Source organism: Pleurodeles waltl, chromosome 6, assembly GCF_031143425.1.
Source record: "Pleurodeles waltl isolate 20211129_DDA chromosome 6, aPleWal1.hap1.20221129, whole genome shotgun sequence".
In the NCBI taxonomy this organism is placed as follows: domain Eukaryota; kingdom Metazoa; phylum Chordata; class Amphibia; order Caudata; family Salamandridae; genus Pleurodeles; species Pleurodeles waltl.
Window position 1 is genome coordinate 328,315,090 of NC_090445.1, and position 18,559 is coordinate 328,333,648.

General features: G+C 45.6%; 1 protein-coding gene across 1 annotated transcript in view; it reads right to left on the reverse strand.

Moving 5' to 3' along the window:
- The window catches only part of ZFHX2 (zinc finger homeobox 2), a 194,685-nt gene extending 180,032 nt beyond the window's left edge, over positions 1–14,653 (reverse strand). The window contains exons 1-3 of the mRNA XM_069242071.1: positions 12,004–14,653; positions 11,209–11,738; positions 6,419–6,659 (exon numbers count right to left, since the gene is read on the reverse strand). Of these exons, the coding sequence (XP_069098172.1) occupies positions 6,419–6,659; positions 11,209–11,738; positions 12,004–14,611 (3,379 nt within the window). The 5' untranslated portion in view covers positions 14,612–14,653. The remainder of the gene's footprint in view (positions 1–6,418; positions 6,660–11,208; positions 11,739–12,003) is intronic.
- Between the last annotated feature and the right edge of the window lie 3,906 nt (positions 14,654–18,559).

An 18,559-nucleotide genomic window follows, 5' to 3' on the forward strand; every position in this document is an offset into this window, starting at 1 on the left:
TTCCAAAGCTGACACCTCTACCCACTAGGCCACATCTCCTCACCTGTAAATATTTAGGGTATTTTCAGGCAAACCAAGAGTTATACAGTCAAATGATAAGTACATAAATGGTACCCGTGTAGCAGACAAATTGCCTAAATGCTCGATCCAATTAAGAGCCATTGGACACCATTTGTACAAAGTCATAGTATTGGCCACCAACTCCCAAAATTAAAGTAATTGAGCTACACGCTCGCCTTTATGTTACCTTTTGCCACAAAGTGGGATCTCAGCCCACGGTCTGCCTCTGTTATGCCATGTTCTGCAGCTCAGGAAGTAGTCAGAAACTTCAGTGTCTTAATCAACTCCTAGGTCCACATGATGTTGCAGAGCTCTCTTGCATCGAAAAACTGTCTCTAACATCTCAACGTCCTTGGTCTGGATGCAGCTTTTTTTACATCTTTAAGAGTGACGATAAAAAGCTAATGTCTTCAGCATTAGGACTGTTACAGACAATGCCAAGAGATCCTCCTTGTCAAGATTTACAGTGTGCTACATACACCTAGAACAGAAGAGAACTGAATCATGGTACTGGGTCTGTCAACTAGACATTGTGGCATTTGGTGTCTCTCCACTTCACCAAGTTTTATTTCCTCACATCTGGTCAGAGAGCAACCTGGGTTCCCCCACCTGTCTCAGACCTTCCGATGGTAGTGTTCTGATGGCTTGCACCATCACAAGATGAATTCCACACAAAAGGTTAAGACCTCATTCCACCACAACTGTAGAACTTGGTTAGATGCTAGCGTTCCACGCCTTGTCTGTCTGTCCTCGCCTAGCTAGTGCTATCCCAACTAACTTAAAGGCTAATGCACCTATGCCCTGTAATCCAACCCGAGGTGGCACTTGTGTATCTTCTAACTTAAGATATGAACATATCAGAACCTACTGTTACAATACAATTCAGCAACTAAATATAATTGACTGCGGTGTGGTAGTTTGTATTGTAAATAGTGCTGGAAAAGAGGAGGTGATCCAGCGGGATACGGCAACTATTACTGAACTGGATAAAAGATAAATGTCTGCTTCAGTCAAATGTGCTGACTTTGACCAAGCGGCGGGACACATTCAGCAGCCCCCGCACTTACCCTTGCATTCAGGGATGGGGAGGAGGCCGCTTATTTCCAGTCTCAGCTAGGCCAAACACAAATGCCTCACTTACGGGGCCATTAGCACTCCTGGTGCGCGAGTCTCATCAGAGATGGAGGCCTGCACCTGATGCCAATGCCTCGGCGGGTTGTACACAGTGGTTTGCAAATGGCAAATTAACCCTTTATACTGTTGTATGAGGAATCAAGCCTGTAACTAATCTACATACAGTGCTCTCCAGCAAGTGCATTAACCACCACAGTTAGCTTTGCGCTACTGCACCCTGGTAGTTTGTTTGATACATAAGGATCTGTGCAGCAGGTGCCTTGACTCCATAAGATATTTTAAAATGTCTGCTTGTGACCACTTAATATATAGTACACACTAGTCCAACAAAACATTTTAGATGAACCTTTCCAAACGCTTGCATGCATAACACAATACTAAATCTATTTGTCAACGTGATGCCTCCTAAACACCCCATCCAACTCTTCATAAAATCATCCCTGGCATTAGACACAGAACATTCCATACACTCAAAAAAGTAATTGGCTAAGTGAAACTCGACAATAAAGAACACCATCATAATTCCAACAAGTACTGTAATAATTAAACATTTCAGACCGTCTAGGTACGCCGTTTTCACAGCCGGCAAATTGATGCCACCCCAACATCACATTCCACTTCCAACACCATCATCCCTCACAGTGCCAAGACAGCACCCTTGCTGGACCCTGACAGACACACAAATACTGCAGCATAACCGAGTCTATGCCATTGGGGGGGGACTGCATGTTCTTTCTAAGCCACCCAACAGAGAACTTTTTACCCTAATCAAATGAGACAAAAATCCTGCAGCACACCAACCATGACATGAACTCAGTCAGCAAGTCTCCAGATTAGAACACATAAAACCTATATTCAATTCAAAAGGAATCATTGAACAGATCCATCATCTCAAAAAAGTTCCCGCACTTATGCCTTTCAACAAGGACTGTGGTCAACAAAAACACAGAACCACTTTGAAGACTACAAAAAGACCTTACAAATGTTAGATACTCTCCAACACAAACTGAAAAATGACATTTGGCCTATTCATGCCCCAAATCATTGTATCTGGTCTCAATCCACCCAAAATCATGATAAATGGACCTCCGTTCCCTCAAGGTCAAGGTACGGTCTTCTGTCCACCCAAGTCCATGATTTGCCATACACCACTGTATTGGCACCTGTAGCTTCAAAATCATGGACAGTTGTCACTGCATTTGGCCCACTGTATGCTTAAAATCACAGGATTTGGCCTCTATTTAAGAATATGGTTTTCAGCCTCCAAGTAGTTGCTATCAGGATAGTTGGCCTTTTTCTGCTTAAAATTACTGTCTTTGTTCTCTACATGCTCAAGATGAGTACAGTTGGCTTTCACCTGCTCAACATATTTGTATATGGCCTCTGTTTGGACGAGACAATGCACAACATTTGGCTTCTGTATGCTGAAGTTCATGGTGTTTGGTTTCTGAACACTTGAGATGATTTTTGACCTGTGTCTCCTACAGTTCCTGGTGTTTGGTCTCTGAACACTCGCAATCATGGTTTTAGGCTTCTGTGAACTAGAGTTCATGGTGTTTGGTCTCTGAACAGTCGAAGTCATGGTATTTGGCCTGTGTACGCTAGAGTTCATGGTGTTTGGTCTCCGAGCACTTGAGATCGTGGTATTGGCCTCTGTACGCTGGGGATTATGGTGTTTCATTTCCGAGCACTTTAGATCATGTCATGGTATTTGGCCTCTTTATGCTAGAGTTCATGGTGTTTAGTTTCTGAACACTCAAGATCATGGTATTTAGCCTCCTTCCACTTGTGAAAATGTCTGGACTTTGTAGGCTCGAGATCCTGGTAGCTGACCTCTACTCTTGTGATCATGGCATGTGGTCTCTGTATGCTCGAGGTCATGCTTTAATGAGCGCTGACAACATGGACCATTGCAAGCCCATTAAGTCCTTTTTATGTGGACCCCTCAGTACCATCTGTTTACATCCTGGGAAGAAAGGGGCGTAGATCCGGGCCTGCTTAGTTTGAACTATTCTGATCCGCAGACAAAAGGCTTCCCTATTCACTGCCCAGCTCTTCAGCCCTCTCTCAAATTTAGCTCCAGTTCTACTGCTTCCTTCTACATCACGCCTCCCTGCACACTCAGTCTCTCCCGAGTTCCATTCCACCTCCATCTTTACTTCTTGCTTCCCCAGTTCACTTATTCCATTCTTTAACCAGCAGTGTCTTTCTCCCTAAGCACACCCCAGCTCTGTGTCCGTTTCCAAACCTCTGGTTTCCACCATCTCTCTCGTCTCATCTTCCCCTCCCTTATCAAGGGATCAAGTCTACAACACCTCTCTGCATTTTCCATCCTTCCTACACCCCCTCTTGTCTCTCCGCGTTTCTCCTTCATCCTTTCCACATATCCATCCCCCTCCCCCCCCGCCTTCTTCTCGGCTGGTTCCCTCCTTCTCCCACCCCCTTCCTTCCGTTGCTAGGATACTGGCTGGGATGTCTGTCCTGATGCATTAGACGGTCCCCGCTGCGGCCATTCACCCCCCTCGTGCCCGAAAATTAAAAACAGGGGAGGGGGTACAGCATTAGGGGGCGCAGAGCCCAGGAAGTCGAGAAGATAAAGACAAGCGTGCGTGCGGAGCATGGGTGGGTGGGGGTTTCTGCCGTGACGACAGGCATTACACCTGTACCCTTTACACATGAGGTACCTGGCAGCTAGCAAACGTGGCCTGACGATACGCAGACAGCGATATCCACAGGAAGATACAAACACCCTCGTACACACGCGCACAAGCATAGCGCCCTCTGTTGAGATGCAAGCACCTACATACAGAGAAAAAATAATGCTTAATTTGTGCCGGCGGTGGTTGCTGGAGAGGGGGCGGGGTACTTTTTTTCATGATCAGTCTTTGATCCGGAGCAAGCGAGAGAAAGAAGCAGGAAAGGCGATGTAAGGAGTAAGAGAACGGAAAACGGTGATACAGGGAGAAGGCTCCGTGCACAACGCCTTCACGAGTGTGACAGAGACAAGTCGTGTTCAGTGGGGGGAGAAAGACACGAGGTGGAATCAAGTCTAGTCAGCCTGAATGTTCTACAACCGTGGGTGCCCGGCTCCTAAAAACCCTATGTGCCCTGCACTTATTTCATTTAACACCATAAATACTGGATAAAATGCACAGAAACAGACAAATTAAGGTACGAATAACACCCTCGTAGAGAGGACATGTAAGCACACACGTGAACAGCCAAAAAGCTGCGGACACAAGCACCCTGCCGGACACAGAAGCTCACAAGCACCCTCGTAGAGCAGCAAGGACGCGCAGAAGCCCACAGCTATCCCCTCAGACACACACAAATCCATCAACGAGCACCCTTATAGAGATGCACACGTGGGGCGCATAGGCACCCTTACCACACACCTATAGATACATAGCTCCCTGTTCGAGATACACAGAAGGACACACAGTGGGCTCTCACAGGTACCCACTAACACACACACAGACATACAGTTGCGGGGATACACAGAAGTGCACAAGTAACGTCACAGACACACACAAACTCACAAACAAATAACCCCCACAGAGATGCACTCAAAGACACACATTTGGGGCGCATGACGGACACACTCTGTCCGTAGTAGAGATACATACAAGGACAGACACGTGCAGTGCACAAGTACTCTCACGGAGACACAACTTCCTATTAGAGATACAGAAAAGGACACACGCGGAGCACAGAAGTGCCATCACTGACACAGAATGACAGGCACATTCACATACAGACACCCTCATTGAGATGCACACAGTGACACGCGTGGAGTACACAAGAACCCTCAAGGACACAAATGTTATATATATACTCCTTGTGGCTTTTTCAGGGTGCTCCTTTAATATATATGGCTAGCCTACTGGCTTTGTCAATAATAGTAATCACATGTTATGGTTCACCAGTGTGCTATTATTATGTCCCCGTTAAAAAGGGGATGGGGTCCATCACCATACTCAAAAGCAACAATTTAAGTATAACCAATGTTCATCAGCAATATTGTTGATAAAGCATTAACGATCAAAACAATCTTAACTTACTTCCGGCCACATAATGCAGCAATAGGACCAACCACTAGGGATCCCTGCACTCCAGAGCCCAAGAGCAAAATCTTCTACTCTAGGAAGCTTAAATAAACGGTAGTCTTCTCCTCCTGACATGTACGCGCGCGTGTGTGTGTGTGTGTGTATACACACACACACACACACACACACACACACACACACACACACACACACACACACACACACATATCATATCATATCATATAGCGCTCTAGCGGAGATGCAGGCAGAGGGAGGCGGATGCAAGCAACCACGCGCTTGCATGTGACCTAGTCCTCTCACATGTCACAGTCATTAACATGCATAGAGGACCCTTGAGCCATGACAGCTCCATCTATCTGAATCCCCTTATGTGCAGAGCAATTATAACCTCCAGTTCAGCAGGAGTTAACCCTTCTTGAAAAAAGATAGACAAAGGAGGCGCTTTTCTGAAATACAAAGTTCTCTGCTGTCGGCAATGGAGGCGTTGTAGAGCCACTCGTCGGATTTCTACACACACGGGGGAGGGGAGTCTAGCCACCATATGGAGGCGCAAGCACGGTGCCGCCATCACAGAAGGATCAGTGCTGTACAGCCATATCTCCGTACGGAGGAGAGCCAAACGCAGCAGGGCCCAAGCGCAGGCCCAGTACTGTACTACCATAACTAGGGGTATAACAAAGGCCCCTGCAGCCCCACCGGTACAAGGGGCCCCAACCGTTCAGGGGCCCTTTGGCCCTTCAGTGTGCCCCCTTCAGCCCAACACAATGCCTATCTGTGAGCTTTAGGAGACGAAGAGGTCTGGCCTCATATTTTACGGTGGCCAAACCCAGCAATAGGGACTTATCTGCGCAACATGTCCAAACTGTTTATAACTTGGTCCAGCAACTATGCTAAGCACCTCAATTGCCTTATCTCTATCTTCTCTAACTAAATTAGTTAACCCAATGATGTTCTATCAGCCATCATCCACCTCAATTTATGCTTGATATAGTCTGTCAATGGCTACATTAACTGAAGCTCACCATCTTTCCTCTAATCCCCCTTCCTGTTCCAAACTCCTGTCTTTAACCTACTTCTCCCAAGCCACTCCACACACTCACTTTCTATTCTCCATCCGAGGCCAGAGTTAAAGGTCAGTGTTTAGGTAGGTCTCTTACCAGTTTCTTTGGCGGATGCATCACTGACGCGGATGAACTTCTCCAGGGTTGCCAGCCCTTCCTCGGCCATCCTGCCTGCTTGTAGCTGGGCCCGTTCCCACTGTGCCTGGCTCTCACGATGTGGCGTGCTGTGAAGGTGCTGGAGTAGGCCCACCTTAGAGGCACTCTCGTGGCCACATAGGCAGCAGGAGTAAACGCTTGCATCGCCACCTCCACATGAGTCTTCCAAGTCCATAAGAAACTACCAAAGAAGAAGTAAAAAAATAAAACAAGGAGGGAGCTTTAGGACCAACCATCCTTGCAAAATTACCACCCAAATCATTGTAATGTGCTGTATAATTGCATTAATAGGGAGTAAAACAAGACCAGAGACTGTTGAGAAATTGTGGAAAGTACCAGTTGAAGTTCAGGAGCCTGAAACAGTTAGGAGTACCTAACATGTTGAAATTGGAAGCTAATAAAATGGGTGAGAATACACAGATTTCACACTTATCCACCTGGTGCACCTTGTCACCCTCTTCAAGAAAATAAATGCCTGTATAGTGACTAGAGGAGGTTTAGGCACAGCAAAACGGTCTCTCCTACCGAGAGACGGGGCACTTAAGAAAAGTGTGCTAGTCGTTTAAAAAGTGCATTAAGTTAGAAACGTATGTGTGATTCGAACCATCTAGAGGACATTCTATGATGCCACTGCCAAATAAGGCACAAATTAAAGCAGGCTGTCAAGTGAACTTACTACTTTAAACGTTCTCAGTCCGGGACTGACCTTTCCAAAAAAAACCTGGGACGATGACATCACCACCTTTTACAGAGCATCAGACCATAGGACCAAACGTAGAAGTTGTAGTGCTGAAAGCAAGTGAAATGTGACCCTTCGAGCCTATCCTGGGTGGTGGGTACAGTTTACCTCGCATTTTTAGAAGTGCCCAGCTTCATGAACAGGGATCATTACTCACCCGGGTCCATGTGAAACTCTAGAGGGGAAGGTTGTGTTAGTTTAGCTTTTGGCTCTGCTCAGTTCCACAAATAAGACATTTACCAGAGTTCTTTGACCTCTTCTGTTGAACTGCATGGTGCAGACCAATCTGAAGCAAAGGAATATCTGCACTGCACAATGTGGTGATAATTTCAACAACGTGATAGGTATTTAAAGTTATCTTTTCAATTTAAAATCCATCTTTGGAGGAAAAACAACGTTTTTAGAATAACGATTGTGGAATAATTTCTAAATAATTACTTTTCTGTTCTGTCAAGCGGTCGGGTTGGCATTCCGTTTAAGAGCATTTTCTGTTACCCACTGAATCAGGTTATTCTAAACAAGAGTATTTGTTTCGATTTTATTTATCTAATAAAGTCAATATTTTTAATTGTATTTGATTGTTTAGAATGTGTTCATCCTGCAGCTCAAATTGCATCAATCAACAGTTACGAGGGAGGTTTACAGAAAGAAACTGTCCGATTTTATCCATCACATGGGAGACAACCACCAATGCTATGCTGAAAATACAGCGAAGAGATCCTCTCAAAATCGCTGACAAGGATGCTTGGCACCTGTGAAAGGAGCACTACTGAAGCACTTTTGAAACAGTGAAGAATATATTTTTTGGTCTGAATGTATCTGATGGCTGAGGGGGTACATGTCAACCTCAGACTGTGTAGAGCGTCCTGAAGATAAGCAGCCTTTCAGCATGAATTTATTTTAAAATGGATTAAATAATTTAATTTGTTTCTCCATGGTAAAATTCTCGTTTGTCCTGGATGTCAGTGAGGGTAAAAAGTGAAACTGGGGCTGAATCTATTAGGGTAAACTATGCTGTAATAAATCAACCCATTGTAAATAGTATATCCCAAGTCTAACAGTTTATTGAGGCTTTGCCCTCAGATACATGCATTTGACGCTGGTTGGTGTGTCAGTCTACTGGTGTCTATGTGTTGATCAAATATTGGAAGAGTTACATAAAGCAATTCTACAATCTTCAATAAACAAACGGACCAGATTGTGGGAAAATTTGAGTCAAAGGGTCCGTACCAGTTTATCACTGTTACAGACATGTGCACAAGCACGTTTGTTTAAGATTGACTTTATTTAGGATAGTCATCTAGAAACGGAGTGTGAGGATAAGGAGGGCAGTTGCCTCTGCAATCTTGACGTGGGTGATTTACCCGCATAGTCAGATCATCCCCATCCCATTAAGCCTGATGCATTCAGGCCCTATGTTTCACGGACAATGCTGTGATATGTGATCAGATTTCTTTACACCTTCAAGGTAATTTGAATACTCAAATGTCAATTCTCTCTCTCTTTTCTCTAAGGAACACTAATAAAAGGTTACAGTTCACCTGTAGGCAATTCTAATCAGAAATTAGGATCCCACACCAGTAGCTGCATTTAGATTGCAAACAAACATTGCTTTGAAAACAGATCTCCAGCAAGTGATCCCTTTTGGATTAGCGGATAAGGAGCCTGCCCAACGAGGATCAAGCACAATAATGAAGCTTTCCCCAAAAGTGGATGACGGTTTTGTGTCCTTAAAAAAAGGTATCCCTTCATTAACCTGTCTGAGCACTGAATAATATCAGAGCCTGGACACCCTCACAGGTGAAAAGCAGCACTCTACAAACCCACCTTACATTATAATAGACTAAGAATAAGAATGTTCTTCTTTTTATTTAGCGAATGTTTAATTATTTAGTGAATTCTTCTAAACTATGTTAGAGAGTAGGCAACTAATTCCTCTAACTCACCTTTTTTGAATTGGAAAATCAAAGATATACAATTAGGGAACAACATGAAATCTAGCTTAAACAAGATACATCGAGGGAGCCTTAATGAGTAACACAATGGGTACCCACAAGTGAAACGGATTCAATTAGATCCACCTGGGGAATAAAAGATGATTGACCTGGGGAACCCTCAATGTGATCAGCCTCAATGCCATTCATCTGAGAGAAAAACAATATGAAACATACATTGGCATCTCCGTGGAGAGACAAATGGATAAAAGCCTGAGCTTTGGGTTTTGCTTCTCCAGGCTTCAGTTGTGTGTGCATTATTGGTTCAAATAAAAGGGCTTCAATCAAAATATAAGGTGCACCACAACTTTTTATTCCTCAATATATTCCCTAGTGGGATAAGTGGCGGGCAGTAGGGAAAAGCTGAAAGACACAGAGACTCTGAAGTAAAGCTCTTGCTTTGAAAACCTGGATGTTCTTCCTAAAAAATGTCATAGCTTATCAGTATAAAACAACGAGAATAGAAAGTACAGGGGCTAGCACTTGTCTGTCTGGATGAAGGTACAATCACAATTACTCTGATGACCTGCAAGTTCTCCTTCAGCTTCATTGTTTGCTCGCTTTTCATGACTGGCGAGGCAAGAACTATGGCAGCGTTTGGACTGCATGGGAGAAATTATCTGTAAGATGGTGACACATGCACAACTGAACTGTCTTACCTCGGAAGACCGCATGTTTCACCAAAGCTCTCTCCAGTGTCATCTCTTGTGTATGGGTCAGTTGGTGAAGAGATGCTAAGGCGAGATCGAGTGAATCGGGAGGGGGTTACCAAGAGGTGCGTGAGACCATGGATGGAAGCTCTTACCTTTTGAGTCTGGATACTTTTCAAAATGTCTTTTGTAGTCGGACAAAGTACAGAGCGGCTAGGAATGTAAAGGCACAAACTCGGAAAAAAGTCCTAGATCGATCAACATTTCTTAAGCTTCTCTATTTTGTAAATTGTTGTAAAGCAGTAAAGAGATGCTGATGTGATCCCAAATGGGAGGAAGAGGAACGGTTAAGTGAAGTCATTAAGAATGTATTTTTCCTGGCAAGGCAGGAAGGTTCCTTTGTAACCATTGCATGCTCATCTATGTCCTCTTCCTATATTGGTGTTGTGGAATAGGTATGAATGGAAGGCAAGAACTGGGTATGACCACGGACCTGTGACTGTATTCGGAAAGTAGGTGCTGGTACGATTAACTACAGCATTCTATTGCCTTAGATAGAAAAGGACACATTAAGATAGCAACCAAATGTAATTGAAGAACACAAACTAAATTACTCTGGGTCATGGTTGGCAACCTTTAGTCCACAACCTAGGTGTTGCCTCAATAGCTACGTCTCCCATTTCTCAATTTTCGGGAATGTGTAAAGATGGAACTTGAATAGAATCGAAAAACGGTGAAGGAGCAGAACAATGTCAAGTATGGTCCCCCTTACCTTATAAGGTTGGAATTTTTCCCAACGTTCCTCCATTCCTTCTTTGGTTTGGTGTGTTCAAGAAAGTGACGAACCATTACTTTTCTAACAGACTAACAATGAAGAATATGGGAAAGTTGAGTTATGATATGAGTGACTGCTCTTACCTTGAAAGCACAGGAGTGCCCCATCTGTAATTTTGCCTTCTTCTGGACGGGTGAGGAAGAACGGAAAGGTGTTAAGATTGAGGTCATGCAAAAAGCTTTCAGTGTTTTGACCCCTGCCATGGGTAGCTCTCCTTACCTTGACAACGTAGAGACTCTCCTCAGGCTCACTTTACATATTTTAGAATGGAAGGATGGATGGATGGATGGAATGGAAGGAACATCTGTTCACTATAGGACAGAATGGAAGGAGTGCAGAAGGTTGTAGGTAAAGAGCCATACCTTGGAACACTGGCTTTCCCAGTAGTCCTCTTATACGTCTTTCTTCCTCCTTGGCGATGGGAGCAGGCTGCGAGATGCCGAGATGTGGTGATCGCATGGAATGGATGGGGTGGCAGGGAGCAGGGTGAGGCCCCAGCTGACGGCCCTTACCTTGTAGACCTGGAAGTTCTCCCCGTGACCACCGCCACGTGCATGCAGCCTCATCTTCTCCTTGCCGTTGGACTCAAAGTCACACAGATTACAGCGAAGGTGTAAGGGAGGTGCCTGATTGAAGCTGCCAAGCTGCAGCTCAGTGGCTGCAGCACTGGCTGAAGCTGCTGGCACACCACCCTCACGTAAGTGAGCCACCAGTTGGTACTTCTGCGAATGCTTGTCTGTTTTCAGATGCAGCTGGAAGTTAGCCTTCAGCTGGGTGCCGTACGAGCAGAGCTTGCAGCGGTGGACATCGCCTGCCACCTCCTTCCAGTCAGACTCTGGCAGGCTGCGGGTCAGACTGGCATGGTACAGTAGCAGTTCCAGGTTGTCTGTTGTGAAGGTATAGCACACCATGCAGCGGAAGACTTTAAGGGTAGGATCATCTGGAGAGGATGAAGGGGCCTCCTGTGACAGGGTGTTGATGGCAGAGCTGCCATGCACCTGGCCAAGGTTCACCCTGTTATCCAGGGATAAGCCACAGGAAGCTGAGACAGAGGAGGAAGACAAGATAAAAACAAATGTAGACAGATTTCAGTTAAAGTCTCACACACAGCAGCGATGGAGTTAGAATGATGCTTATTAACAACAAAGATGTAGAGACTCATAAGGCAGCAGGAACAATGGTATGTTTCAGATAAAGTGACATACATGAACTTAGTAATGGCTTTGGAATGATGCATATCAACACGAAAAAGTGCAGTGACTCACAAACTGTGCACCGTAGCAGGATGGGAAAATAAGCAGACTCACATGGAAATCCAGTAGCAAGTTTCCGGCCAGTGGCAGCAGTGAGTTGGAACCCATTGAGCAGGAGCTGGTGGTCTACTGGCGGCTCTTGGCGGAGCGGCTGTGGGCTGTAAAATTGGCAGAGGTCTGCTCCGGGCTGCATCATGCCTGTAAGTCCCATAGGCATGCCTTGGTGTACTAGCAGCATGTTCTGCATGTGCTTCTCGCTGGTCATGTGGATGCGCAAGTTGCGCGAGATGTTGGTCTCGTAATTGCACACCTTGCAGTGCCAAGATGCCTTCTGCTTAGATTGCTTGTCTTGAGGGGAGGGTAGGCTGAGCTCAGGTGGGCTGGAACTCCTCCCACTGTAAGTCCCACCAACAGGGGCACTTGCAGCAGTGCTGCCACCACTGCTGGTAGTGGACAGGGCAACAGCACTAGCACCAGGGCTCTGAAAAGCCTGTAAGTTGGCCAAATGCTTGTCAGACTGCATGTGGATGCTGAGATTACCCTTGGTGGTGGTAGAGTAGTTGCAGGCCTCACACCGGTAGGGCTTATAGCCACAATTGTAGCTCTCACCCCGGGCCAGGCGTGGATGCTGTTGACCCAGATTGCAGTAGACACAGTGACTGTTGCTCTCTGGATGCTTCTCCTTCATATGAACGTCAAGAGTCTGTTGGTACTTGTAGTGCCAGTTGCACTTGGGACACTTTAGCGTTTTGCAGGAATTGCGGGAGTGTAACAAAGACATGTGGTTGGAGAGCGACATACTTTGGAAAGGACTGGCCCCTGTGTTTGGGCCATAGTCATCATTGGTTAAGATGCTAAAGCTTGACAGGGGGGCTGAGGTTTTTTCGGCCATAGGTGGACTGTAGGCCAGGGCATGGTCATCATGTTCCTCGACAAAAGTGTTTTCGTTGCTTTGGTCCTCTGCTTCGCCACTGTGGGCATCAAGGGAGGTTGAGTGGATAGGAGAGTCTTCCTTTGGACAAGAGTTGGTCAGCACTGGTAGAGCTGCACATCCGCAAAGGCTTTGGTTTGGAAGTAGACGCTGTATGTCATGGGAGTGCCCAAAGGTGGCCGGGCTGGCACATTCCTTGGTCTCCTGTTCTGCCTTTGTCTCCTGGCCCCCAGCATCCCCTGCCAGGCACCAGCCCAGCTCCTCGTCATCGCCACCCTCTGGGCCAACCGCTAAATCTTTGGCTTGAGTTGGGTCACACAACACTTTGGGGCTCCAGGGAGTCAGGTCAAGAGATGACTCCATTACTGGGCTGGCAAAAACCCCCGGACTGAGGTGGTGGCAGCTTGGAGTCTTGGCATTCCTTAGGGGCTTTAACCCTCCCTTGTCTAGGTCATCCATGGTTGGAAGACTTGTCTGAAGCCCATCAGCTTGCATGTTTGGCACCAAGTCAGAGATGGAGCTGGGGGCCAGGCCTCTTGCTACACTACTATCAATTTCAGTCATACCCACTTTGGCTCCCTCTGGAGTTACATTCACCAGATTGCTGAACATTCCTGTCGCTACATCTTTGAGGTTTTCGGTATGGTCTGGCATCTTTTGGGCATGGCTAGAGAACAGAGTGCCATTGCCGCTAACGCAGTCCGTTTTTGGTTCAAGAAAGCTTATGAAAGTTCCCTTCCCGTGTTCGATACTGTGCAGGATAGCAGATGTTTCCCCTGTTGCCAGGATCTCATACTCGTCCCCGGCCACGTCTGCCCCATGTATGGCAGCAGCATGCACAGCCAGTCGGCTACCATGGTGAAATGAATGCTTGCACAGCAGGCAGATCCACAAAAGTGGCTGTTTTTGTCTGTTCTTTGTTCCAGCAGATGTAGTTTCGCCGCTTCCCACCATGTCTCTGTCCCTGTTGCCCTCCTCCTCCAATCCTTCTAGGTTTTCTTTGGATTTTTCTTGTTTTTTGGCTGTGGTATGTTTCCTTAGGTAGTTTGCTGCACTGCGGCACTGGGCATTCATCACATGGTAGCTATGGAAGGGGGGTCGGGCCCCCGCCCCAGATGAGGTATTCTGGAATATTTGGTTCGAGATTAATCCTTGGTAGGTACTTGTAATGTGAAAACTGGTCAAGGGAGTCTGGGGAGTTGCGAGGTCAGAGGTACTAAGCGGGTCCCCTGCTGCAGATACACAAGGGCTGCCCTTTGGTAAAAACAGTTGGCTGGAAAGGCCCAGCGATAGGGGCCCATCTTGGACGTCAGAGCCACAGAGGAGGTAAGCAGAGCCATCAGGGGTAAAAAACACTTGTCCCTCGAGGTCTCTTTCATTCTCATCTTCATCGTTGCCTTCTTCATCTCCTTTTTGCACCCCCCCAAGGCCCTCTTTGGGGCTGGGGGCCAAGCCTATGTTGCACTTTCGGTCCAGCAAGCTTGTGGCCTCTGGGCCTGGGTGAGCTGGGCAGAGCTCCATCGAGGGCCTCATAATGTCGCTTTTGCCCACTGCCGAGAAGTCAGCAACAGACAGGGAGGAGGAGGAGGAGGAGGCAGAAAAGAGTGAGAGAAGCTGTTCTGGGGTATCTTTGGTGACAGTTTCACAGAGGTGCGAGGCTGGATCTTTGGACCAAGAATGAAGTAGCCTTTCATCCTGCCCAGCAGCAGTCAGGGATTCAAGAGAGTTCATGGTGGGAAGTCCGGCATGGGGAACTCATTTCAACTTGATTGCCAGACACTGGAGAAAAAAGGAGGAGACAAGAAAAAAATAGTCAGAAAATCTCTAAGATGGTGCAAGATCCATACAAGCCTGAACCTCCACCTGGCAAGTGCCTTGTGGCAGTGGAGACTTCCAAAATTTCACCTACACACTGCAGTATTTATCCACTGCGTACAAACCCTGCTAACTTTCGCCCATCAATGCAATGAACATCCAAAGGCTAACTCAAAATACAAGATCCTTCTCAACATTCCTTACCACGTTTCCTAACCTTTTCACGGAGCAAGAGTCACCCTGACCTCAATCCTACACCTCATGAATCACTGAAATCTTCCCTCCGTGATGGAGGTGGTATCAAGACCTCTGGCCGCAATACTGCAAAATCTAGTCTAATCTTCTTCCTCACACTGCATGAGCAGCACAACCCAACCTACCTTCACTGGCACAGTGCAAGTCCCCTACTGATTTCATCACTCTCATGGCCCATCTACACTTTAACCCAACATTCCAAAACAGACCCTAACGTAAACTAAGAGTGTGTGTATTCGTCCATTAACTGTGTCATTTTTGTTCTAACTTTTTGGTTTTGTGTCTACTGTAAAATGGATTGATGACCAGCACTATGGTTAGTGCTGATTTTAGGGTTGTGTGAATTTGAAATGTGCCTTGAAACAGCGTGACATTGTTGCCCTTCACCCACCCAAAAAAAAATGTTTTGTTGCTTTCCGCTTGCTCTGGCCAAAGAGCATTCCTTATTTATTGGCCACTAAGCAGCAGTGGGCTGGTGACAGCAGCAACTATCTGTTAATACTGGATCCCAGGCAGCAACACTTGGTCAAGCACTGAAGTTGCTGTAGTCATTATGGTTAACCAGTTTGAATCCCAGCAAGTTACGTTTCTTGTACTTTGCATAATTTCTATGTAAGATCTGTTCCACCTTCCCGGATATAGGAAAAAGTAATGCTTGCCCGACGTTTGTGAAAGCCAGAAGTGATGACAAAGGGTCATCTTTTCTGAGCTCTCTGCCAAAAGTGTTAATGCGAGGTGTGTAGCTTAAGACCATATCGGGTTCTGCCAGTCCCCGTACTCAACACTCAGAGGATTTCTACTTATCAACAGAAATGTATCCACCTAGTGCTGGATTTTTATATATATAACATTTTTAGTCAAATCAAGCTTAAGACCATATCAGGTTCTGCCAGCACCCCTACTCAACACTCAGAGGATTTCTACATATCAAAAGAAATGTATCCACCTAGTGCTAGATTTCGATTTGACTATCTATAGATATCTATATATCTATATCTATATATATCTATATATATACACACACACACACACAGCTTACTCCTGTGCTAGTAAATCATGCACATAAACCATTCTCTCTAATGGAGTGTGTCTAAAAATATACATTTTAAAATGACTGTGTAGTAAAAGTCTATATTGCTTCCTGGCCATGTTGTGTGTGCTGAAAACAAAGTACATCAGAGTTACTTTGGCTCTTTCCGAGTCCTTTTCACTTAAGAAGTTCTCTTGATTCGGATATAAAGGACATTGTGTTTAGTAGACATCACCACTTTATGGCTGCGACTTGCTCCTCGGGGAAGAATACCAGTGACAAGTCGCTAAATTAAGTTCCACCAGATTTTCCCACTTCTCACCTTCTAAGGGTCTTCGACACCTTTTGCGCTTTATCCTGGTAGCTCAGCAGCCTCTTTTTGGAGACACCAAGTCCCAGTGATATACACTACCATTGAAAATACTGACTTCACTGTGGTGGTACCTGAAGCCTACGCGCCACTTATCTGCAGAGTTGACTACTGGGTGGGAGAAGTCCCACCCTGAGGATCATACGACCTTGTACCCTGTAGTGCTGAGAGACAAATGTGGCATTGGAAGTGTGGACATCTTATGCCCGATTCAACCAGTGACTTGGAGACCGTCGTGGTCAAAATGACTCTGCATCTTCTTGGCCCACTGCATTTTGACACTGAATTACATCATCGTCAGATTCCTGATAACCACAGGTATTTAGGTACCATACTTTACTTGATTAAAGGAAAGAGCTGTGCTAGTACCAAGAATACGTTTAAATATTACTCTGATATGCTACCTCTGTTGGGATCTGCTGGGCCCAACAGCTACTGAAACCCAGACAATATACCACTAGACGGGGGAGAGAGTAAGATGTCACTCTTGGGGAAAATTCACCTTTATTGCCAATGAATTGGTCATTCCTACATAAGTCTTAACTAATAAAAGGTTTGCCCCTTTTAATTTTGTCTGTCTCCCACCCACAACACCATTAACCACAACTGTCACATACGAGTTATGCTAGTGCTAAATATTATTGTACATATAAAATGATTCAATGTTACCCTTTTCCCCCATAATTTACACTTGTGTGTTTTGTATCACGTGTGGTCTACAGGCTTATACTTTAGCGTTGGCCTTCCCTGTACCTGCACAGAAGTCCTAACAAAAATCAGTACTAACTCTGAAATGTATAGAGCAGACCTGAGCAAGACTTTGTTCATCACCATAGTTTATTTCGACCCCATATTATAAACGCCATGGTCAATAAAACAATACAACTCCTAAACAACAGAAGTGCAGTTCAGGTCATAATGTAAAATAACGTGATGTTCGACATAAAATGAAATCCAAACACAATCAAATACGGAATCACTCCCAATCAATTCATAGCATTAAAAACACCAAGCGAGACCTCCAGGCAGCATCTCACGTTTTTAAAACCCAAATCGAAACCTTTGCAAAATTATGTAGTGCTATTTAAAGGGTCATGGTTTCTAGGGAAGCTAAGCCATTTTGCCACCAATCCTATCCTTAATCGAATGAATAAACCATATATTGCCAACGTATCACCCACACTAGATAAACCCCCATCCACAATCACGCCTTATATAGAGCAAGAGATTAAATTGTTGCTTTGGTTAGCTACTTGTTTTCTCCCTCAACAACTGCAGGTTTCCCAAGGCAGAACAAAGCTTGTTTAGCGTCTGTGAGAAAGAAAATACCTAGCCCGAATGATTCCATATAAAGGACATGTATTTACTGACCAACTCTTGCATTCCTCTCACAGTTTGGTCCATCAGAACGCTGTCATCCGCATGGAGAAGCTATGGGAACCGCCTCTGCCCTACCTTTGGTGGATCAGCATTCTCCTGCAATGAACACGCTTCTAGTTCGTTTATGTAAACAGTAAACAAAAACGGGGCCAAACCAAATTGTTGCCTATCTCCTTAAGCAGAGCTAAAGGAAGGCATTGGTTCAGTCTCTCAATCCCCCAACATCCCTCATCCCCACAACCCAGCTAAATCTCACAGACTGGGCTGGAGCTTTCCAACCACTATACAAAGCAGCTAGTAAAGCAATGGTTTTAATATCCTCACCCATCATATTACTTATATTCTTGGAGTGCAGTCAATCAATCAATTAATCAGTTATTTGTATAGCACAGCTTCTAACCCTTGGGGTCTCAAGGCGCTGGTGAGGGGGTGCTGATCAGTCAAAGAGGCAGGTCTTGATGTTCTTCTTGAACTTATTCAGCGAGGGGAACTGCCTGAGGTGGAGTGGCAGCATGTTCCAGGTCTGCGCGGTGAGGATGGGAGAAGGCTCTACCTCCTGCTATGTTCTTCCTGATTCTAGGGGTAGTGGCGACAGCCAGTTGAACAGAGGAGTTGAATGGAGGGGGCATAGAACGATAGGTAGTGGTTGAGGTAGGCTGGGCCGATGTTGTGCAGGGACTTGTAAGCATGTGTCAGGAGTTTGAAGGTGACAAGTTTGTTGATGGGGAGCCCATGCAGGTTTCTCAGGTGGGCGGAGATGTGGGTGTGGATATCCCAGATATGTATGGCCACTGCGTTCTGTATTCTATGGAGTCTCGTTTGAAGTTTC